This window comes from Nanorana parkeri, unplaced genomic scaffold, assembly GCF_000935625.1.
Source record: "Nanorana parkeri isolate BGI_ZX_2015 unplaced genomic scaffold, ASM93562v1 scaffold443, whole genome shotgun sequence".
In the NCBI taxonomy this organism is placed as follows: domain Eukaryota; kingdom Metazoa; phylum Chordata; class Amphibia; order Anura; family Dicroglossidae; genus Nanorana; species Nanorana parkeri.
The window spans coordinates 855,850-880,428 of NW_017306711.1; the positions used below are offsets into that span (position 1 = coordinate 855,850).

The window sequence follows — 24,579 nt, forward strand, 5'->3', positions numbered from 1 at the left end:
AGTCCAGCGGAGGGCAACAAAACTAATTAGGGGAATGGAGGACCAGAGCTATGAGACAAGGCTTCTGACCTTAAACATGTTTACGCTGGAATTAAGGAGATTAAGGGGGGATATGATTTTCATGTACAAGATGTTCAATGGTGACAGCAACATTGGCAACAAACTGTTTGAGATTAACTCCATTACAAAGACTAGAGGCCACCACCTAAAGTTGGTGGAGAAAAAATTCCAGCACAATGGGCGAAGAGGGTTCTTTACAGTAAGAGCGGTTAAGGTCTGGAACTCACTGCCATCGGCAGTGATTTCAGCCAAGAGTGTAGATTTGTTCAAGAAACGTTTGGACAATTTCTTGAGGGACCGTAATATCCATGGATACCAGTATCCCTAAGAATGAGATGATGCGTGGACCTATATGGGTTGGACTTGATGGACGTATGTCTTTATTCAACCCCAAATACTATGTAACTATGTAACGCAGGGTATCCGGCGTGATCTAGCCCCATTCACACCCATTCATTTTTCGGTACCCCTCTGTTAGCATCCATTAAAAAATGGATTGCAACGCAACAGATCAGAAGATACAATTGCAAGTCAATGGACCCTCTGTTGACTTGCGATTTCCTTCCAATTTTGGTGTGAATGCACCCTAAAATATTTAGGTACCATTCCAATAGTAGTGTTACTGTGACATGCATTAAACGCAAGATTTACCATGTTGTTGCAGCGGCAGTTATTTTATCTGGCATCCCAACACACTGCATAGTAGTGGCAATAGACAGCACACCACAAAGCACATGGTGTGGGTTGTGGTGCACTACTATTACTATTAAGTGGGGAAAAAAAATTGGGGGGCAATTCAGTAAAGCATTTGCAACACTTTTCTGGCATTATGGCCATATTAGAAAGTCCTGTGCAAAATTCATCAAAGTTGTGCAACAGTTTTCTTGCAATTTACAATGAGTGCAACAAATTCAGGTAGTTCTTATGTGCTAATGCGCTTGTGATAAGATAAATGAAGGTAAATAAGAACTTTTTTCATGTTAGAGTAAAGTGTGTTGCAGACAAAATTCAGTTTCAACAGATTCATATTCACCTTACCGGCAGTTACATGAATTGGTCACAAGTTGCGCCATTTATTGCATGGACGGGAGACAGATTTCTAATGATTTTCGATTTTCTTTTTATGAATTCCAGGGATTGTATTCTGGTACCTGTATGCAGTAATTAGATGTAATAACATTCTAATTTTTTTGTTTGTTTTGCAATCAATGTAAAATTACGAGGGGTGCTTGAGCAGTTCAAGCAACAACAACAACAAAACAAAAAAAATTAAAAATTATTGAACAAATGCCTGTTAAAGAACTATGAACATACCTTGGCTTTCCTGGTGCCCGTGCTGCTGAATGCTACCTAAATTTGGCGAACCAGGAGTGTCGATCACCTTGTGCCTTGCAACTCTTACTGGTTGCTTTGTCTGTCCTATACATTACTGCTTTCTCCTGCGCTGGTGTCAGGTGGGGGAACCAGTGAGAACTGCAGGAAACGACAGAGATTGACACTCCTGGAAGTGTCCGATTTGCAATAGAATATAAGGGACCATGCCTTACAATCAGCGGAGTTCAGCAGCATGTGCGGCAGGAAAGTCATGTATGTTCACTTATCTTTTACAGGTATGTGTTGCAGAATTACCTTTACACAAGTGACAGGGTCACTTTAATCACATACGGTACGCGCAATGCAATATATTTTCCCAATAGTGGGCCTTTAGGCTGCATATCATTGATTATTTGTGAAGGAGCCATAATACTCTTCCTTTTCATTATATCTTATATGTTATCTACTGGTCAGTGTTTGTCCATCTTGGTGATTATCACTGTAGTTCCACTAGATGGCAGTGCATTCCATAATATTTTGTTCAGTAACACGGAGAAGTGACTTGTTATGTGTATAGCTTTTTACTGTACATGACTTCCCATTACAGATAACTTGGTTATTCTTCATTATATGTCTTCAAAGATGTGCCTTCAATTGAGTAATAGAATCAAACATATATGCATGACCTCAATGAGCCAGCATTTAAATTGTAGCAGGTACTTAAGCCATTGTCCCACCCCTTTAATGTGATCCATGTTTTGTTGGAGTCCTTGTTAAGTGAACATAAAGTGGATCCATATGCTCAGAAACGTTCCTGTCAAGATGATGTCACCAAATTGATGTCCCCATGTCTCTGTTTTTGTTGCCAAATAACATGTTTCTCTGTCTTGTGGTTTCTAGTGTGAAAGTGACGTCCTCATACAATTTAATTCCATCAGTAATCACTACCATCAGAATCTCACAGTACTTGCCCACATGCTATGGTGCCCACATTGGACAGATCTGTAAGCAAGGGTGTCCAAAGAACAGCAAGTGTCTGTTTGATGTTTGTAGTGCAGTATGGGAAAATAAAGCTATGAATACGGATGCTTTATTTTTCTTTGAAAGATGTTTAATTTGTTATTGAAGACAGACTTCTCTAATATAATTTGTATGGAAACAACCCTAGTGCAAATTCAATATTCCATATTTTACTTAAAAAGAAAGATCCCTATTCTCCTAATGGTTAGATAATTAGACCGTGTGTGTATTGCAGTGTATCATAACTAAGCAAGTCCACAATGTACGCACTGGGTAGGCCAGCAATGTGACTTTCACTATATTTTCTCTGGTGGGGAATCAAGCACTGCTATTTAAGACACATGGACCTGGAAGATTCACATGCAGAGAATGTTTGCTAAATGACAGATTCACTGCTTTGTAAATATGCCCCTAAGGTTTTCCCTGCTCTTTGTCAAGTTGTACCATCCCTTACCTTGAGGAGGGGAGTGTGGACATCTATAGGAGAGGGTACTATTTTACTTGACTTTATTACACATTAAATAGGCCGGTGTTATTCTTATAAAGCCGGGACCGGCACGGCTCTGTGACAGGAGATCAAAGGGAGTTCAGTATACAAACTCCCTTTGATCTCTCAATCCCAGAATGCAGGAAGTGATGTAGATTACATCACTTCCTGCATTTAGTGTCACTGTCACTCTCCAGCTACAGAAGCTAATGAAGCAGATCTCTGCTTCATCAGCTTCTCTGGGGGTCCCTAGGTGACATTAGGGGTCTTGGAGGCCCCTGATGTCTTCATAAAGAGGACCTGTCATGTAAATTGGCTATTATATAGGGGGATTCTTAGCCCCCGATGTAATAGCAATAAAGTTGTGTGTCAAAAAAAAAAACAATCCACACTTATTCATGCAGAAAGGTCTACATGTATAAAAATATGGTGATCAGGGCAATCAGGGGTGCCATACCATAAACAATTTGCTAACCAATCGCTGGCCAGAATGAGCGAAGCGAGCTTTCACTATTGATTCCTCACAGGCGGAGTGCATTTGGTATCACTACGCCTGTGACAGGAGCCGACGCTATAGAGAAGGCATCTGCTTATGAGGCTCTGCTCCCTCCAGTGCCGCCTCGCTTCTTCTAGCGCTGGCTTCGTTGGCACCGCACTTTCTTCCTGTCCCTCTGTGTTCATTTAAATAAACTACTGGGACAAGTTCCTTCAAAACTGAACACAGTGTACCAGGAGGCCTTTAAATAATGTATGTTGTGTTGCTTGGAAGGGTGACAAGCCACAGAGGAGCATGTTACCTAAATTCCTTACACCATTCATGCCAGACCACAGGAAATCCACTGATCGGCAGATGTTCTTACACATGCTTTCTCTTAGCGAGGACATGAGGCAAGAAAAGGGGGCAAGGAGGCAAGAGAGGACACATCTGGGCTGCAAGTCCTGTGTTAGTTTGTGAAATGCAATAAATTTTATTGCACTTTGAAGCTTGTACAGAATAGTAATATTATACAGGAAGTAAAGGGAAGTCTTACCAACAGGGCCCACAGAGAACAATAAAAACCCGACAGAGGATCCTCGTCTTCCTGACTCTGTACAAAACTAAAAACAGGTTTGCATTTGTTTGCATTCGTAATAGTTGTCCACATCCTGCATACAATTATCTAGGTGTCTCTTGGAACCAGTTCCATTCTTCCATACATCATAAAACAGTGAACACCTGACTCTTTCGTACCATATCCAAAACTTATAAAGAAAGTTTGGTTTGGATTTCCAGTTTAAAGCCCAACGACAGAGAAAGGAAAAGTTTTCCCTTGCGGTGGGCTTCCCCCCTCCCCCACCAACACCACCACCAAGGCTGAACTGCTCATTTATGCCTAGAGGAGAGGAGAAAGCTATTTTACTTACCTGATCCCTACTTCCCCCGGCAGTGGACGCTCACCTTTTCTCCGACTGTAGGCTGTCCCTTGAGATCCTGACGTGCAATGCAGTGCTATTGAGTCTGCATTGTACTGAATGATGTCAGCAGTCCTTACACCACTGGAGCAAAGGGGGAAAGAGGCTTCAGGTACTCATCTAGCAGTCTGGAGGGAGCCAGCAGGATGGAGGATCAGGTAAGTAAAACAGCTTTTTCCTGTCCCCTAGGTATAAACAAGCAGTTAACCCTTGCCATGTAGGGGCAGCCCCACTGCAAGAATAATTTAATGGTTTAATTTCCCTGGAGTTGGACTTTAATGGCCGATTCGCACCCGGATCCATTGAGTTGTGATCTGTTTTTCATTGGATGCTAACAGAAGAGCACCGAAAAATGAATGGGTGTGAATGGGGCTAGTTCACATCGCTCCGTTAACATTACAATGAAAAAAAAAGAGAACATGCACTACTTTTTTTCAGCAAAACATAATGCAACAGATCTGGTTGTGAACTAGCCCTATTCACACCCATTCTTTTTTTTGGTGCCCTTCCGTTTGCATCCGTTGAAAACGGATCACAACACAATGGATTGGCAGGAAATCATAAGGTACGGGTCATAAGGTAAGGTACAAGTGCAAGTCAAGGCACCCTCCATTGACTTGCGATTTCCTTCGGATTTTGGTGTGAATGTACCCTAAAGGAGTTGTTTACTGTGAGAAGTATGTAGGGTGCCATTGCTGACCCATTTTTTTAACATGCAATTTGCCTGCCTGACTGGCTTTCATTCATATTACTGACACAGAACAAGTATGTGGTCACTGAAATCAGAACTCCCGAACTGCAAACTCGTTCAAGGTCAGTGACTTAACCGACAACGCTCACTTACCTGTTAATGTGGTCGCTCCCTCGCAAGCCTGAACAGCGAGATGCCACCCCTCACTAGTGAGGTAGAGTCGGCAGCTTTTTAAGCCAGTAAGGAAACAATTCCATAGAGGTAAGTGGAAGTCTCTCCCGAGCGATGTTGCTAACAGGAAAATCACCCATGTGACGTAATCTCTAAAAGCATGGGTGGCATACTTGTGTCAGTACTGGCTTCCTTTATGTGTACATAGGTTTATCATTTACAATGAGTTCATGGTTGGCTGCTTGTAAATATTTATTTTAAACATGTCAGTTACTGAAATATAATGTAATGCTAAAACTTATTTTTTTCTTGTATCTGGAGTAGGGAATGGTTAAGCCCCTGTCAGGTTTTTTTTTCTGTGTCCTCTTGCAGAGTTTTTCCCAAAGTAAAATATATAAAATTCTATGTGTATATGTTTAGTCCTCTTACATTTTATAAAGAAATAGCTGAATGTGTACTAGAAGATATTTTCTGTGCTAACTCTTTTTTTTGTCTTTTTTTCTCCTTAGCGGATCCTACAGTAAAGGACTTGATAGGGGGATTTACAGCGTTACATTATGCTGCCATGCACGGACGGGCACGGATTGCGCGTCTCATGCTGGAATCAGAATATCGTAGTGACATTATTAACGCCAAGAGCAACGATGGCTGGACGCCGCTACACGTGGCCGCCCACTATGGAAGAGACTCTTTTGTCAGGTTACTGTTGGAGTTTAAAGCGGAGGTTGATCCCCTTAGTGACAAAGGCACCACTCCCTTGCAGCTTGCCATCATCCGAGAGAGATCCAGCTGCGTCAAAATTCTCCTGGACCACAATGCCAACATTGATATTCAAAACGGGTTTCTACTACGCTATGCTGTGATCAAAAGTAACCATTCGTATTGTCGCATGTTTTTGCAAAGGGGAGCTGATACGAACTTGGGACGGCTAGAAGATGGGCAAACACCTCTTCACCTTTCAGCTCTACGGGACGATGTCCTCTGTGCCCGTATGTTGTACAATTATGGAGCCGACACGAACACTAGGAACTATGAAGGACAGACACCTCTAGCTGTATCGCTAAGCATCTCTGGAACTAGCCGACCTTGCCTGGATTTTCTACAGGAAGTACGAAGTAAGTAATTCAATCAAATCATCCAGTGTTTTGCACAAAAATACTTTAAACCTGTGGATTTTTCCAGTGTTACAAACTGAGCTCCTGTTATGCAAATTGCAGCAAGATCTTGCATGATTTCACTCTGACATGCCTCCTTAGCCTTCCTTTTGACTACATAATGTGATGGGAGGCCTTACTGATCAGTAGGGAGAGCCACAGAGGCAGGCTAGAGCAGCCTTTCTCAACCCGCTTGCCATGGCACAATGGTGTGCCTTCCTCCTTCCTCAGCGGTACCTCAAAATGTTGCAGTAGTGGCACTGTGATGTGAAGAGGGAATCAAAACTTAGGTGAAGGGGGCTACTGATGTAAACGGAGAACTCTGATGTGATAGAGGGGCTTCTGATGTGAAAGGGTGGCTCTGATGTAAGGGTGTTGGAGAATCTTAATTTGAAGGGGGCACTTCGATGTGAAGGGTGAAACCCACTTTTTTGTATGTTTTTACTTGGGTACCCCCTTAAATCTATGACATTTTAGACTGGGGTGCCTGAAGATTTTGCATACTTTTAACGGGTGCCATGACTGAAAAATGGTTGAGGAATTCTGGGCATGACTGTGCCAGCTCTGGTTTTAGTTTTTATAAATGGGAAGCTCTGGAAATATTTAAATATGCATGAAGGCATTTGGTGGTCCTTAGTGCCCTTTAACCCTTTCGCTGCCAAGCCCTCCGGAACATTTTTCAAATCAGCTGGCCAAGCCATTTTTGAATTTTCTGCAATTTTTTCCTATTGATTTGATTTTCAACTGCTGCGTTGCCTTCGGCAGCTTTGTGAATAACCCCCTATGTGTCCCCAGTTATTTACAAACACCGGAGTGATCACGCGATCACTCCGGTGTTTGTGCTGCACAGAGGATCGGTAAATATCAATGATACTTATCGATCCTCCGTACGGCCACGCACAGAGCCGCTGTCATCCGGAAACTGACAGGATGACAGCGGCTCCGTTCTCCTCACCGCTCAGCCATCCTGAAACTTGTGGCTTCTCCCCGCCAGCCGACGCTTGCTGCTCCGCGCCCCACCCCCCAACCCTGGAGATTTTTTTTTATCCCCGTTGCCACAGCCCCTACAAGCGGGGGTCAGCAGCGGGGATCCATGGAGTCACAGATCCCTGCCTGGAGCGGCTCCAGGCAGGGATGAGAGGCTCCAGATGCCGCCAACTTTTCCCATTGATTTGATTTTCAACTGCTGCGTTACTAGCGTTTGTAAAAGACCCCCCAAACCATATATTTTCTGAAAGCGCAGGCCCGGTAGAATAAAAAGCTGGTGATACTAAATTTGTAGGCCCTGCGATAATTGCGCAAATGTTTCTCAAATTAATATTAAACCGATAAAAATACACAATTCAATTGATAAAACACACTAAAATCAGTATCAGCGCACAAAAAATAATAATTTTCTGACTAAATCTAAAAGATAAAACTGTATTGAGTTAATAAATAACAAATATTTGCAAATTTGAAATTGCGCCTTTTTGCGAAAAGGTAAAAAAATTACGGTACGCAAAACTGTAAATAAGCAACTTATGTTAAAAAAAAATGTCACGCTGTGTTGGTGTTTGTGTTGTGATAAAATGATACAGGCGTATATTTATTGCAACACAAAGATCACAACGCATGGCAATGCGTCACAAAGCTTTGCCATGCGCTGCCACAGTTAATTTAATTTTTTTTTAAAGAAAAAAATACATTAAAAAAATCATGCACTGCGATGCGTTCTAACAACGCACTGCAGCGCATGTGCATGGCGTACACCTCAATATGTGTATGTTATGTGGGGGGAGGGAGGGGTTGTGCTTTTTTTTATTATTTTTTTTGTACACATTTTTTTATTTTATTTTTTTTTTACATTTTTATTTTTTTTATTTTTTATTTTTTTACATTTTCTATTTATTTTTTAATAATTTTTTATTTTTATTTTTTTACTGTTGGGGGGGCCGCGGCGAAATATCTGGGGTCTAAATAGACCCCTGACATTTCCCTTTTGAAATAGAAAAAGAAATTGAGGACATAAGTCCTCAATTTCTTTTTCTGCAGCCCCAGCACTCAATGAATGAGAAGCCTCAGTACAGAGGCTTCTCATTCATTCACAAACTAATGATAGTAAAAATATTTTACTATCATTAGTTTCTGAATGGGGAGGAGCCTCTGTAGTGAGTGCTAGTCCCCATTCATAAATTCTTGAATGAACAGGCTGTGATGTAGATCGCAGCCTGTTCATTCATAACTGGGGACACATAGTACTATGTGTCCCCAGTTATTTACAAACACCGGAGTGATCAGACGATCACTCCGGTGTTTGCTCTGCACAGAGGGATCGTTAAATATCATTGATATTTAACGATCCCCCGCTCGGCCACGCTACACAGAGCCGCTGTCATCCAAAAACTGACAGGATGACAGCGGCTCAGAACAGAAGACGCTCAGCCATCCTGAATTGCGGCCAGCCGCCGCTCGTTCCCGGGACCCCCCCGACGGTGATTTTTTAATGGATCCCCGCTGCCACAGACCCTACAAGCAGTGGGGATCCATGGAGTCCCTCATCCCTCCCTGGGATGGCTCCAGGGAGGGATGAGAGACTCCAGATGCCGGCGGCCGGCAGCGGCGGTGCCGGCGGGGGGGGCCCGCGGTATTTTTGATAATAGCAGTCATCAGCGGCTTGTGAGCCGCTGATGACAGCTATTAATTTAAAGGGGACAGTCTGCTGAACAGTTATACTATAAGCTGATGGTCGCTAAAGCGACCATCAGCTTATAGTAGAACTGTAAATGCCAGGTCCGTATGGCATACTGACCTGGCCAGCTGGAAGCACTTTTGTAGGTCCGTATGCCATACGTCCTTGGCAGCGAAAGGGTTAAAGAAAGCTCTCATGTCTGGGAATTGGCATGGTAGCCATTTAACATTTCAGAAGGGTTTCGCCAGTCGTAGCTCTGTTTTGTCTCATTTGAAGAAGCACTTCCAGATTCAATCATGAAGCAATATACATTTGTATGACCATGCTGTAAATAACTGCAAATATATAGTAACATTATTTTGACACCTGCTGATATCTGCTGAAGTTCTCAAAGTACAAATAAGCTTCCCCAACAAACACGGAAACTAGATGAATTTGTTGTCACTGTTAGATTCATGGCTTCCTCAATGATTAGATGAAGGAAGGGAGATATGTGAATTCCAGGATCTCTGCATCTGACGCATATGTTTTACGTTGGTGCTAAATATCGTGCACTTGGGAATGCCCGGCGCCATCCAGTGATTGAGGGTTCCATCATTTTGTTGTTTCAGTTAGAATTATCTGCAGTGGCATTGAGAGGAAGATGGGAAGCCACACAAACAGGAACTGCTAAAACTAATGGGATTTTGTTAAGGGGACAGGCTAAATACCTACTCCGGCTGCAAAGCTCAGAATGTTTGCCAATATTTTATTGTTGTCAATGTACAACGCATGCACAGCTTAGTGTACAATCCTGGCATCTGCATGTGCAGGGGTTACATCATCAAGGTGGCTGAAGATCCTGAACCTGGGAGTAGACCGAGCAAAGATGTCTGTGCCGGTGTGTGGAGTTTGTAGGCTCCCATATTGCTGGCACAGAGGCCGGTATAGTTCTGCTTTAAGGAATTCTGACACTCATTTGTAGCATGTTTGTTCCTGGCCTGTAGCTCAAAAGTATTGAAACCAAATACAGCCAGGCAACAGCCAGGCATTATCAGAAGGCAGCTAACAATGTACATTATACATACGGTACCTTAAGCAGAGGTTACTGCCAGTGAAAATTGCTTGTCAGTTGATCTAGAGGTAGGCAGATGAAGCAACTATCAACGTTTGCTGGGAGTGTTTAGCTTCAACAACCAATCTATACAGCCAACTTCTGCAAACTATAATAGAGGGAGATGGTGTATAACTGGTCTTCATATTATTGCATCTACCCACAAAGTCATTTGCTATCCTGTTACTGCAATGCATGTTGACAGGGTGGGGGGATCATTCTATCCATATGCAGAAGTAAATGAACAAAAAGATATGGACGTTTTTTCATGCTGCACTTTTAGCGCAAAGAACATAGTGTGTAAAGGAAAATGTTTTCAGCCATCCCTCTGATGTGAAACTTATTCCTAACCGTTCAATAACCTGCATCCTAATACCTAACTGATAAAGTCAGCCCTTAAAGCAGAACTAAAAGCTCCAATGCTCACCTCCTCTCCAGTGATGTAATGTCTTTGAATGTCCTCACTAGCTCTGACATTTTCCCTCTGGCTTCTTCGGATTTGGCATCTTTGGCCATCTTGATTGGCCTGGGTGCTACTCCTACACATACGCACGGACATTCCTTCATCCTGGCACAAGGGAATGTTGAGAGTGTACACTAAGCATCACATGCACAGCTCCGTGTACATTTAAGAGAAGTTTCCGGGCAGGAAGGTAAGAATCCATTACTGCAGATTATGTCTCTTCTGCAGTAAACTTTGTTCCACTTGAACACGTTTGGGTATACACGTGAGCATAGCCTACCTGTTGGGTAGTTCAGTTTTATTTAGGTTGCACCAGTCCACCCCACCAGTGATCCTGGAACACACCTTTGGGTGGCACTGAAGAAGCTTCCTTACTGTATCTTACACAGAAAGTCTGCTTGTTCAAAAACAAATGCCATTAATAAGTTTACTTACTACCACCAATCAGAATCAAACCTGCCTTTGAATGTGATTGGTGATGCTGGAAGCAAATAGAGGAAGCTACACACAGAAGTTTCAGGGTATTCTTTCCCACTGCCATCCTACCAGTCCTGTATAGGGGAATGAGTGCAGGGTCACACAGAACGGAGGGAATTTTCAGCTGTGTATGGCATTAGCTGGTCATTAAAACGTTTCACCTGTTGGCCGGAATTGATTGTTAACCTTAGCATAAATATAATGCATAGCCTGTCCCTGAAAATGAACCCTCAACATTTAATCCGACCCTAACCCTTTGTATTCTACCCCAACCTTCATTTACCCCTGAACTCTGAACCTATACACTAACTTTTAGCTTTACCCAAACATGTAGTGTATCTAAACCCTAAAACAAATGGGGTTTTTTCTCCTTTTTTCCAGGTGATCCTGCCAGTAACACACTTCCTGTCTAAAGGTGCCCATACACCTTACGACCATCGCAAGACACAACACTTACTGCACTTTATCTATGGGGAAGGATTATTGCCCCCCTATGCATGTTAGGACTACAGTATACCTTCCCCTCTCCTTACTACCAGAGCATAAGTAGAAGGTGTTCTGTAGTCCACAGATAGAACTTGGGCAAGATTGATAACAATGTTTCAGTTTTAGTGCAGCTTTGTCAGCTCATTACAGGAGGTTAGAAGCTCACTGGGGTTCTGACAGGATCAACATTTCTTTTCCTTTTTTTTGCACTTTTAGAACGGACATGATAAAATCCTTACAGTGGTTTATTTAACAAACTACAGAACTGCAGGGAGCAAATAAGAAAAGTTCATTGTTCAGGTTTGCTTACACTCTAAACTTTAACTTTACATTAGGCCAATATTCCTTATCATAAAACTGGGTTGCCTTGCCTTAGCGCCAATTGTATACCATCAAACATCGACTGTACAGGTGGAGAGAATTTATCCGAATTTAATGTATATCCCACAGTGCTATTGGAACAAAACTCTGCCAACATAAATGTGATAAATATGCTAAATGTTATTTTTGGAGATAACAGACTACAGCATACCAGCACTAGAGCTTCATCCCACTTTCAAACACAATAGAAGAAATAATATTCCATGGATTTGCTTTCTTTGTGTGAAGAAATTCTGCATTAGAATGTTAAGGTGTTTCCTAAAATTCCGATCCCGGCTGGCTCCTAGACAGGTCCCTTCAGCCCGTCTCCTCTAGCAGTGGTATGTCCCTCAGCGTCCTCACGTCCTATACACTGTATAGGAAATGATGATACCCAGAACCTTAGACCGCTGGAGCGGAGGGGGAGAGAGGCTCCGGGGACCAGTCTAAACGCAAGCCGGCTTCATGGTTTGGGTGAGTATAACTGGTATTTTAGCTCCCTAGAGAAAACGAGCACTTAACCCTTGCAGTGCCGGGGTAGCCCCACTGCAAGGGTTAAGATTTGATTTGCCCGGAGTTCTTCCTTAACAGGGTATACGTTTCCCTAGGACTTTGATCTGAGGGACAGAGTCTTTGTACTACAAATTGCTCTCTTAGACTTGTTCTGTCAGATTTGCACTGACAATGTTTTTTTCCCATAGCTACTAGTGATTGCTATGCAGATGACGGCACCTTTTCTTCTCTTTGCTTTGATGCCCCGATGTAGATTGCAGGTCACAAACCAGCAATCATTGTATTACTAGGAGACCAAGCGTACATGTCTCGCTGCAAGGAGGGGGATTAAGTTCTTCAGCTTTCTGGAGGTTGTGCAAGCCATTAAACGAAGAACGTCACTTAGCTTGCAGCATGCCGGCAGCACCGTTCAAAGGACTGTGTCTTTATAGCGCTAAGTCTTCATAACTTTGATTTAACGAGGGAATATAAATCTTTCCCTAAGTGTTGGCAAGACACTGGATGTCTCAGTGATGAAGATCGAGTACTGACCAGTGAAATGAGATTCCTTTGAAGAACAGAGAGTCAGGTTTAAAGGAAGTTTTAAGGGGGAAAAAAAATCCTGCTTCATATAGAGGCCACAAAATGATAAACAGCTTGGATAAGATCACAGTGTTGGGAATAACATCGGATAATGAGCCTGGGGTAATTTGCTCTATAGAAAAAGGAATGGTCCATTATTAATATATTTCCATGCACTCAGCTGTTTTCTATAGGACCAGCAAAAAATGATTTAACCCTTTCAGTGCGATGTACCTGTGCTCTCTCGTTTTATAAAAGAAGTCTCAGGTATAAGGAACCGAAAAAAAGAAAATGAGTTTGCATGTATTTAAGAGAAATCCTGGACTAATTAAAAAAAAAAACTGGATGTTATCAAATAAGTTGCTGAAATAAAAAAAATGTGTCACTTTAAGGCTTGGTTCACACCTGCACGACACCCGGGACGCGCGATCGTGTGCTAGTGCACACAGCGATTGCCGCGCGGCCCCATTGATTTCAATGGGGTGGCATCCGCGCGGCAATCGCTGAAAAAAGGTACAAGTACCTTTTTTTTGCGACACACAACGTGCAGCTTTTTTAGCTTCGTTATCGAGTTCACTTGCACGGGCGGAATCCCGCGCGATCCACCCGGCGCAACTGGGGTGCCATTAGAAAATAATGGCACTCACAGCGCTATCGGTTCACACCTTGGTGACTCCTGACCGCACGGCAATCGTGCACAAAACCGCACAGTCAGGAGTCGCATAGGTGTTAACCTAGTCTGATTCTACTTACCTTGTAATGAAAGTAATTTACCTTCCATTCTCTGACACGCTCAGTCATTATATATAATACATAAAGACTGTACATAGATGGCATAAATCAAGGCTGGACAAATCCCAGGAGCCAGGTCACCAATGCTCCTTAAAAATGATACCTGCCGCCTAACTTGAGGTTTTCTGTAATTGTTGTCAATGAAGCTGGCGTCTAACAAAAAATCCTGCTTGCTCCTGGAATGGACAGGCTGACTCCTTAATTCAATATGAATTTGCCTACCCCTGGCATAGATACATAATACATAAACCTATAGCTGAGTTGGACAAATCCCAGGAGCCAGGTGTGCCCAGTTGGCCATTGCCAGTGACAGGCCTCAGGGCCGGTTCACATCACAAACAGTGCGTTCCGCCGGCTCATTAAGAACCAGCCAAAATTCGTATAGTCTATGGCCACCTTAAGAATCGGGAGGACTGGCTCCCTAGTACGTGATCACAGGTATAGCCAATCGCAGTGATCACCTGTTTGAGAAGCCTTCCTTGTATCGCTTTCGTAGTATCTTTGTGGAGGCTCCCTAGTAAAGAAAAATAGATCAGGGATTTAGGTTATGGTTCCCACACACCTTACCATCTGATTGTACAATCTCCTTTACACTCACCAACAGCTATGTAGTATAAGGGCCTGCCTGATTGGATACAAATGAATTGGATAGTTTAGGTAGGTCCTCATTTTTCATAGTTTTGGTAAATGTAATGTTGACTGTATGGTCAGATTGTAACATGTATAGTGATCCTTATTGTTAGTGTCACCACACACATAACAATCAGATCGTACCATCTCTTTTAGAGCTATCAACTATGTAGTACATGTAGTACAAGGACCTGCCTGATTGGATTCAGGTTGATTGGTTAATTTAGGTAGATCCCCTTATTACATAGGTTTGTACTAGGGATGCACCGATACCGAGTATTTGGGCAAGTACTCGTACTTACCCAAATGCTCTAAAAAATACCTCCGATACCGGAACTTCCTCTGACCAGCAGTGCCGCGAGGGAACATGGAGCCGGCTTCCCAGGCCAATCATGAATCTGACCCGGCTACCTGATTGGCCGGGAAACCAATCAGCATTGATGGAGCCGGCTTCTCAGCCAATCGGTATTGATCCGGCCAAACAGCATGGAGCCAGCTTCCCGACCAATCAGCAGGAAGCCGGGCGGTATTGCTGATTGGCCAGGAAGCTGGCCAATCAGCAATATTGCCGTATTGCGATACCGCACATTGCGCGGCTGTTGGGCGGTGCCTTAGGGTGCCATTCAAATAAATGGCAATGCAACGCACCTAGCACAAAGTAATGCACGCTAGGTGCGATCGTATGCATGAATCGCATGGTATTGTGTAATTAATGCAACACTACGCATGTGGAAGGGCCTTAGATAAATATTCTTATCACATATAAATATTTGATATTTACCATTTTCAGCAAGTGCGTGGCAGGAGAGTGTCACTTACTGAGTGCAATTGATTCTGAACAATACAACTCTTTAACTGAAATTCTTGTTATATCACCAGCTTAGCCTTGTTAGCAGACACTGTATATACTGTGTTATTTATCGGAGTGGCTAATAACTCAGCAGTCTGCATCAGTGGCCACATTTTAATGAATAATACACATTTATGGGATATTGCACTCAAAAAGTCCAACAGCTAAAATCCTTTTCAGTGCTGGATCAGGGTCCAGTCAACACATTTCTCCTCACCTTATGAATTGCTTACTGACAGCTGGAACTGTGTGCGCCACCTTGTGGCCAGTCTGCACATTGCAGGTGTCCAGTCTGCACATTGCAGGTGTCCAGTCGTTCATTGCCACTGACAGGCCTCCGAGACTATTTACTTATTAAATATTGGTTTGCACTTGGTGGTTGCATGTTTAGAATATACCTCAAGGTCAACTTATTCTCATTATTACATATAAGAATGTGGAATTCTGACCCCTTTCTCCTAAATTTGTACATGCTTCTTGCCCAGGGCTGGACACATCCCAGAAGCCAGGTAGCCAATGCTCCTTACAAATTACAGCTGGTGCCTGACTTTTGAGGTTTTCTCTAGTTATTGTCAATAGAGCTTGTGTCTAAAAAAAGAAAAAGCTGATGGTTCCTGGATTGGACAGACTGGCTCCTGAATGCCATAATAATTTGTCCACCCCTGTTCTGTATTACTAGAAACACATGGTTTGTGTGACTTCTTATGGTGCTTTGAGCTTTCTCACCACCACCGCCCCTTCCTGGAGCTGGAAAACTTTCTTTTAATGTAATGATCACAAGCATCACGGAAGGTAGAGAGAGCCCATTTTACTGCCAATGGTATTAAATGTCACCAGTATGTGCATTCCTCTCAAAGTACACTATTCTAAAGTGATATGTAGAGAGCAGAGGTGGGACAAGGGGTGGGGATCAGATGTTCATACATACTGCAGTAAATGACTTGTGTTTGAATAAAATGCATACCCCACAGTTATCTAATATGATAATTGGAGATGAAATAGGGACTGGCATTTCAGAACCGGTTCAAATCTGTCTTGTGGTTTAGGAAAGAAACTCATGTCCTTAGTGCTGACTCGTTCATACATCAATCCTCTGGTGCGAAATTCTAATGATAGAGCATTTCCCATACAGAACAGTCACCTTCCCCAACCTAAAGCTGTAGACAAAAGCTGCTTCAGAAAGGTGTAAATTACAACATTCAGACCCAGCTTGTCCCAACAAAAAATTGGTCCCGCTGCAAGGGTTAAGTCCTCATTTAGGAGGCTCAAATGAAGCTGTATTGCTCATCTGATGCTATTTTCGATAGAAGTCAGCGCTCATCTCTCTTCCCCTCCGCTTCAGCTATGCAATATCCCTCAGCGTCCTCATGTCTAATGCAGGTCAACGGAGATACACAAGATGTGATGACGTCAGCGGTCCTTAGACTGCTGGAGCCCAGGGAAGATGAGGCTGCTGGGACAGGTCTAGCAGATTGGAGGGAGCTGGCAGGACTGAGGATAAGATGAGTTCCCTAGACCAGGGGTGCCCATTAAAGTTTACTATTGGTCAGTACCTGTGCTGTTTATTACCCATATATGTGGAATTTAGAACATTTTTAAATGGGCTGTAAATAGATATTACATTATTTTAGTCATTGAATTCAGCAAAATTTATCTTAACCTTAAAGTGATAGTTCATCTTTCTACCCCATGCAGTCCCTAAACACCATTCCATAACATTTTACAAATATCCATTTATGCTCTCTTCATACCTATTGGCCATTTACTCAAGGGGTGAAGCCTGCCTCCAAAAATGTATCATAGCCGCTGAGCTCATCCCAGGCGACAGGAGATAGAGCGCACTGGGCATGTGCGGGGGCTCAGGAGAAGGACATCGCTCGCTGCTGTGCTGCTGGGGGGCGCTTGTCCTCATGACTGGTCCAGCTTAGAAAGAATACAGGACAAAATATTGGCAACTGGCAGGATTTTATGGGGCAGTCTTCATTTAGTGCACAAATGGTCTACAGGTATGGAAAGAGTATAAATGTACATTTGTAACATCTGATTAGTTTAGTGTTATGGAATGGTGTTTAGGGATTGCACAGGGTATTGTTCTATATAGGTTTGCTCAGGGTATTGTTCTATATAGGTTTGCTCAGGGTATTGTTCTATATAGGTTTGCACAGGGTATTGTTCTATATAGGTTTGCATAGGGTATTGTTCTATATAGGTTTGCATAGGGTATTGTTCTATATAGGTTTGCACAGGGTATTGGTCTATATAGGTTTGCACAGGGTATTGGTCTATATAGGTTTGCACAGGGTATTGGTCTATTATAGGTTAACTAACTCCTTTAGACATAGCTTTCTGGAAGAAGTATGACTAAGGTAGCACAGTAGAGAGCAATATTTGTAAACATCCTTCTGGCATCCTGCACAGGAAAACATGGAAGAAAAGTACCCACTGTCACGTTCTTGCCTCCTTTTACCTACAGGGACAGCTTACTTAAAGAGCCGTAAGCTGCCCAGCAAAGTCGCAATGATGTAAAATATTGACATTGCTGTACAGGTAATGCGGGCTTTTACTTACATTTTTGGGGGGCTATAGAGGCCTTAGCTAGAGAGCTTCTGTTAACAAAAACAGTGGAGTTGTAAAAATGAGGTGTCAGCTGTCACTATTTAGGTAGATTGCCTGCTGCTACCTGGCACCCGGGACCCTGTTTTTTGTAATATATTGGTCCAAGGGTAGGTCAATCTATTGATCCAGTCAGCCAATGTTTAACTACATTTTTTATAAACATTTTAATTTTGAGGATCCCTGGTCTCATAAACTTGTCTGCTAGCTCTTAGTTTGCGGGCAAAGAGTTATGTATGCTCTAGATTGCCAACTTTCTTTTTAATAAAAAAAAGTTCTGTTTAATATGAGTAGAAGATAGAGACCCATATATGAATCCCCAGAGTGGTATCGCTAGTCATTCATCAACATTGAACACCTAAGTAAAGACATGCCCTTGTCTCTTCTGTCTCTATGTCAGCATATCTTAGCTTTGACTAGGTACAATATACAGTACCCAGGGTTTGGCGTCCTGTTCTTCTCCTGTGAAGCACAAACACAACATAAAAAGGCCCACAGGCACATGCCCTTGGTGATGTATCATGCTTTTTATGGACATTCTCATCCATCACTAATGTAGTTATTACTACCCTGTACAATTCTGGGCCCAGGAGTTAATCTTTTACATATTGCATTACATACTCCATCACAATAGAGCAGCACATGACATGAACAGATACCACATCTGTGCGAGGCCCGCTTCCAGCCATGTGATGAGGATTGAAAGGACCCACATGGTTAACGAACACTGCCAGATGTCCTGCGTTATTATGGCTGGATAGTGAATGGGACTGCCCATTTGAAGCTATAAGGCCCCTGTGACTATGAGGTGTTTTACATATTTATTTTCACGGAGGCTTACATCCCTGCAGGAAATCCCAGCCACACAGCATTACAGTCATGCTTGGTGCCAGAAAAGCAATGCTCCTCCATGGAGGGCACCTGCCATATAGTATGGGATCCTATTCTGCTGCTCAGTCTGCATATTTCTAAGGCTGAGAAACAGCAGGGGTTGAGCTCACACTTGTTGTTGCTGAAAACCAGTCATACATTCTTGTAATGTTCATGGTTGGGTATTCATGGAAAGATATCCAATCTGCCTGAAAGTCAATCTGTTGCTGTTTTGCATTGTGAAGTCCCAGACACACACACAGTGTGATTCTACTTCCTCCTTCATTGTATGACTGTGGTAGAATGTTGCTTGTTGCAACATTGTTTGCTATTTAGGAGTAAAATGGGGCCCACAGTGGATCATACAACTATTACAGAAATCAGGACTCAAGGAGTCCATGTTATACTAATGAATTATATATATATATGTACACATGTATGGGCACCAAAAGGAGGTAGCTTGATTTCAATGTAACATTGTATCATGTCAATGACATTTTAATTGTAACCAAGTCCTTATGTATTAAATATACGTTTATACAAAACCATGTATGTTTGATGGACGTCTTGTATGGTTTGGACACTTTTAAAGCCCCGCTTTTCTTTTCTTGTATACAAGTTTTCTTTTTCCCCCATTTTTTGTATGGTTTACACAAAGCATTTGATAACCCAGCTACCGTGTTTCCCCGAAAATAAGACACTGTCTTATATTTTTTTTTGTCTCAAAAAACACACTAGGTCTTATTTTCGGGGTAGATCTTATTTTTTGTTAATGTACAACAATCCACACTTATTCATGTACAAAAATATGGTGATCAGGGCAATCAGGGGTGCCGTACCTTTGCAAGAGCAATTTGGTAACCAATCGCTGGCCAGAATGAGCGAAGTGCGCTTTCACTATCGATTCCTCACAGACGGAGGTGCATTTGGTATCACTCCGCCTGTGACAGGAGCCGGCGCTATAGAGGAGGCATGGGCTTACGTGGCTCTGCTCCCTTGCTTCCTCTAGTGCTGGCTTCGTTGGCACTGCTGATTCTCTCCCGCGGCTCTTCAAGTTTCCCCCTTATGCCACCACCGGCCCTGGGAATGGTCACAACTAGGTCTTATTTTCGGGGTAGGTCTTATATTTTAGCTATTCCCAAAAATAGTACTGTGTCTTATTTTCGAAGTAGGTCTTATTTTCGGGGAAACAGGGTAGTAATTAAAGAGACACTGTCATGGTAAATGATGTGTAATAGAAGAGCCCTTATACCCCATCGTTCTAGCCGTCCATGTCTCCTGCCTTCCACCGTAGCCTCCATCAGTTTCTTCAGCATTTATAGCTTCCAAGAGTTTCAGACGCCTGCGAGCTTTTCCTTCACTTCCTGTAGATTTTCTCACTTCCTGGGTGAGGGGAAGAACCCATATTCAGGGTGTAACATGAAACATGGTCACATTGGGACCCACCACTCTGACCAAACCTCCCACCCACAGTCGAGTCATCCATAGTTTGACATTATATGTGAACGCAATAACTACAAGTGCCATCAGCCCAATGGAATACAAGTGCAATGACTAGGGCTGCAACCAACTAATCAATAATGAGAATCATTATCGATTAGTTGGTTGGATTCCCTAGCTCCTCCATGCTGGGAGGAGGGCACAGCAAGCAGTGGGGGGGGGGTGCAATAGCCAACCTGCTATTTGTTATTAGAATTTGAAATGGCCAATAGCAGGCCGGCTATTGCACCAGCCCACTACCTGCTGTATTTACATTCAACTGCCATCTGCAGAATCTTGCCACTGGCAGCTGACGTTCCCGGGCTGAAGCTATTCAAGCGGCATGTGCTTACAATACAATTATTTTTTTAAAAAAGTTATTTTCGGTTTCGGCCTGACATTCTGCTGCGGAAGGTGCGCTGCAGTGCCATTCATTTCAATGGCACCCCAAATGCGCCTCCCACCCGCAGTGTGATCATCCACACTGGAACACACGGTACCACAATGCTGTGTATTCCAGTGCAGTGTGATTGCAAAAAATTGTGCATGCAGTTTTATTTTGAAGTAAGCTTTGTAACACTTCAGTTGTGTATTTTATTTGAAATTAGTGATGGTATTTATTTCATTTGTTTTATCCAATTAATCTAAAAAATTATCGGCCAACTAATCGATTATGAAAATAATCGTCAGTTTGAGCTCTAACAGTGACGTCACCACACTTGTAGTCCATTATTCTACTGCCTGTCTATGTTGCTGAATGTTCATACCTCGGTTTTTGGCAACCTTGATATTACATAAAAATAGCCATGGCTTTAAATGCATTGTCTCAGGGTGTGGAAAGCTTATTGAAATTGATGAGGACCTATACTTAGGATCTAGGAAGGAAGTAGGGTGGAGGTGTAAGGGTGTTATAATTTGTGTTTAAATGTTTTTCTAAGCACACTCCCTACACAGATACAAGGCAATTGCCTTGTTTCCTGTTTAAGAGGAATTTTCCTAACCCTTGCAGTGAGGTTACCTACCCCCATACTGTAAGGCTTAAGTACTCATTTTGGTCTAGGTGCAAAAATAGCAAAGTTAAACTCATCCGATCCTCGGAGCCGTATGCCTGTTAGACAGGTCCTTCCAAACTCTCTGCTCCAGCAGTCTAAGGTTCCTACGACCTGAGGATGCTGAGTGGCATTCCATCGCTGCAGCGGCGGAAGAGATAGGCTGGAGGGAGCGCTCTAACAAGCAGCCGGCTGCAAGGTCCAGGTGAGTATAACCTTGTTATTTTTGCACATAGACCAAAAGGAGCAGTTAACCCTTGCAGTGTGGGGTAGCATCCTAAGTATAGAATCCAACTACAAGGGTTAAGAACATTTTTGCCCAGAGTTCCTCTTTAAGTTCACACCACCATGTTGCGGTGGTGTGTGCTAAAAAAAAAGTACAACATGCAGTATTTTGTTTTCACTGTAGACACACTACACTTCTATAGAGATGAATCATAGTGATTAGAACTGAATGTAGTGAATTTCAATAAAGTCATTCCGGGATCATTCCACTAATTCTATCAGCAAAGATCTAAACAGAAAGAAGCAATGGAGGATCTGCAATGAGGGAATGAATGGGATAATCCTGGAATGGTTGGGATATTTAGACTGATATGAAGGAAGTATGCACATGTTGGAGTGCCTGAGCACCTGGTGAGCTACCATCGATGTTACCTGACCATAGTGTTTATTTGGCAGATATATTTGCTTGTTACTCTTGTGGCTAATCTACAAATCTCATTCACTACGATAGCATAATAGAAAAGAGCAAGCTTGTAGAAAGGTGAAAGCTGCAGCAAAAAATACTCCACGATAAACACTAAAATACTCCCTACAGGTACTATATACTTCCCCACTTCTGCAGATCCCATTGGTACACCAGTCCCCTGCTTAGTACAGTTGGCAAATGTGGACACTATCCATCCTCCTAAAGCCTTGTACATACAGGATTCAATATGTGAAAGAAGAGTGCATACAGCAAGCATGTACAAGGTCATTGTATTCAGCAAGCTTCAGTCCGCTTTGTTGAAGCCTTTAAAGTAGTATTAACCTCTTAAACTTTTTTTCAATAATGAATCCAGATTGAACAAGTATACATTGCTCAGCTAATTCTTTCTTTACATTCTTGACCAAGCACTTACAGTCATCATGTTTCCAAATACAGTGTACAGTCTCCAGCATGGAGCAGGGGAGTGGATTGCCTTGCTGTGTCTGTATATTTGTGGAGACACACAGTTTACTAGCACACACAAGGGTGGCTCCATAGGACACTGCAAGGGAAAGTAAAGATAACAGAATATCGGGACCAGTGCTCAGGGGACCAGCTGATTTTGCAGGAAATTAAAACTTTTAAACATCAAGAAGCTGCGTCCATTGTAAGTGATTTATTCAGCATTTGAAATAACTTAAAAACCTTTTAATATCACTTTAACTTCAGTTCCAGCATTGGGAATGTTAAACATACAGTACTGTGCAAAACTTTTAGGCACCATATGAAAAGATTTTGTAAAGTGAGAATGGTTTGAAAGATAATGAAATTAATAGTTCTGTTTATTAGGGATGCACCGATACCACTTTTTTGGGTCTGAGTATGAGTACCGATACTTTTTTTTTAAGTACTCGCCGATACCAATTACCGATACTTTTTCTTAAAGGGGCAGATATAACTTTTTTTTATGCCATCCTGTGCCCAGCCCACACCTGTAGTGTGGCACAGTTATATCTAATTCTGCATACCTGGCTGTATATTATACATAAAAAAATGTAATATACAGCCAGGTATGCAGAAATAAATATAACTGTTCCACACTATATGTATGCATTATGCACTACAGTGTTCGGGCCTTGACATGTGCTCAGACTCATCCATTTTCCACCATATGGGGATACAAGGCTTAGTTAGATAGAATAGCAAGCAGTAGTGATTTTTTTTTTTTTTATAAACCTAATCGCCAATTAGGTTTATAAAAAAATAAAAGAAATCACTACTGCTTGCTATTCTATTTGGATGAGGCAAATCATGGATGAGGCAGAGCACATGTTCAGACCAGAACACTGTAGTGCATAATGCATTGCATATAGTGTGGAACAGTTATATTTATTTCTGCATACCTGGCTGTATATTACATTTTTTAATGTATAATATACAGCCAGGTATGCAGAATTAGATATAACTGTGCCACACTACAGGTGTGTGCTGGGCACAGGATGGCATAAAAAAAGTTATATTTGCCTGCTGTAATGCAATTACTAATTGCATTACAGCAGGCAAATATAACTTTTTTTTATGCCATCCTGTTTTTTATGCTGAACATGTGCTCTGCCTCATCCATGATTTGCCTCATCCAAATAGAATAGCAAGCAGTAGTGCATTTTTTTTAAATTTATAAACCTACAGCAGGCAAATATAACTTTTGAGGCCATCCTGTGCCCACCCCCCATCCTGTGCCCAGCCCCAGCAGTGCTGCTAACCTTCTTCTCCGTCGTCTCCGTCTGCTTCATCCCCTCGTGTCACAGCCTAGTCATCTGTCAATGCCGGCCTCTTCTCACGCTGATTGGCCGATTGGATGATTGACAGGCTTCCCCACCAATCACGAGTGAGGACAGAGGAATTGAAGGCGGAGTCTGGTTTCGGCCGTTCGCCCGTGGAGAAGGAGTTCGCGGCCATCTTGCATGAATGCAGACGCGGTCCTGTGTGCGGCGGTGGAAGATGGCGGACGCAGGTACTCGTTTTACACATCAGAGCATTTGCACGAGTACCCATGCAAATACTCGGTATCGCGGCCGATACCGATGCTTGTATCGGTATCGGTGCATCCCTACTGTTTATCAATAAAAGCAACCTACAAAGTGTATTAAAGATAACAAAAAGAAATCAATTTAAAGGAGAACTATGGGGTCAGTGTTTTTCACCATAGTTCTCCTTAAGGTAACGGGAGGACACAAACTAGCGCCCTCCCGTTACCCTAAGCTCAGTATACCGCGAGCTACAGCTCGCAATATACTGAGACGCCGGAGCGGATCCCGACGTAGATGACGGGATCCGCCCAGCTGCCTGAGTGACAGCTGGCTCTGCCTATCTAGAGGCAGAGCCAGCTGTACCCGCCCCCTCCCCCGTCAGTTCCGCCAGTCAGAGCTGGCAGATCGGAGCGGGGAGAGGGGAATCCAGCCCTCCCCCTGTCACGGCAGAGGGCTGTGACAGGATCGAGAGGTGAGCGAACCCGGTATGTGTTCGCTCCCCTCCCGATCTACTGAGCCGACCTGTGACAGTCTCATTGTCACAGGTCGGCTAGAACTATGAGGTGAGTGAAAAGCACTCACCTCATAGTTCTCCTTTAATT

The 24,579-nt window shown here is 42.8% G+C and overlaps 1 protein-coding gene across 4 annotated transcripts in view; it reads left to right on the forward strand.

Annotated features, from left to right (window-relative positions):
- Positions 1 to 24,579, forward strand: part of ASB7 (ankyrin repeat and SOCS box containing 7) — a 39,182-nt gene that overhangs the window by 9,976 nt on the left and 4,627 nt on the right. For all 4 annotated transcript variants that reach the window (XM_018560248.1, XM_018560249.1, XM_018560250.1 and 1 more), the window contains one exon: positions 5,705 to 6,310. In XM_018560248.1, coding sequence (XP_018415750.1) covers positions 5,705 to 6,310 — 606 coding nt within the window. The remainder of the gene's footprint in view (positions 1 to 5,704; positions 6,311 to 24,579) is intronic.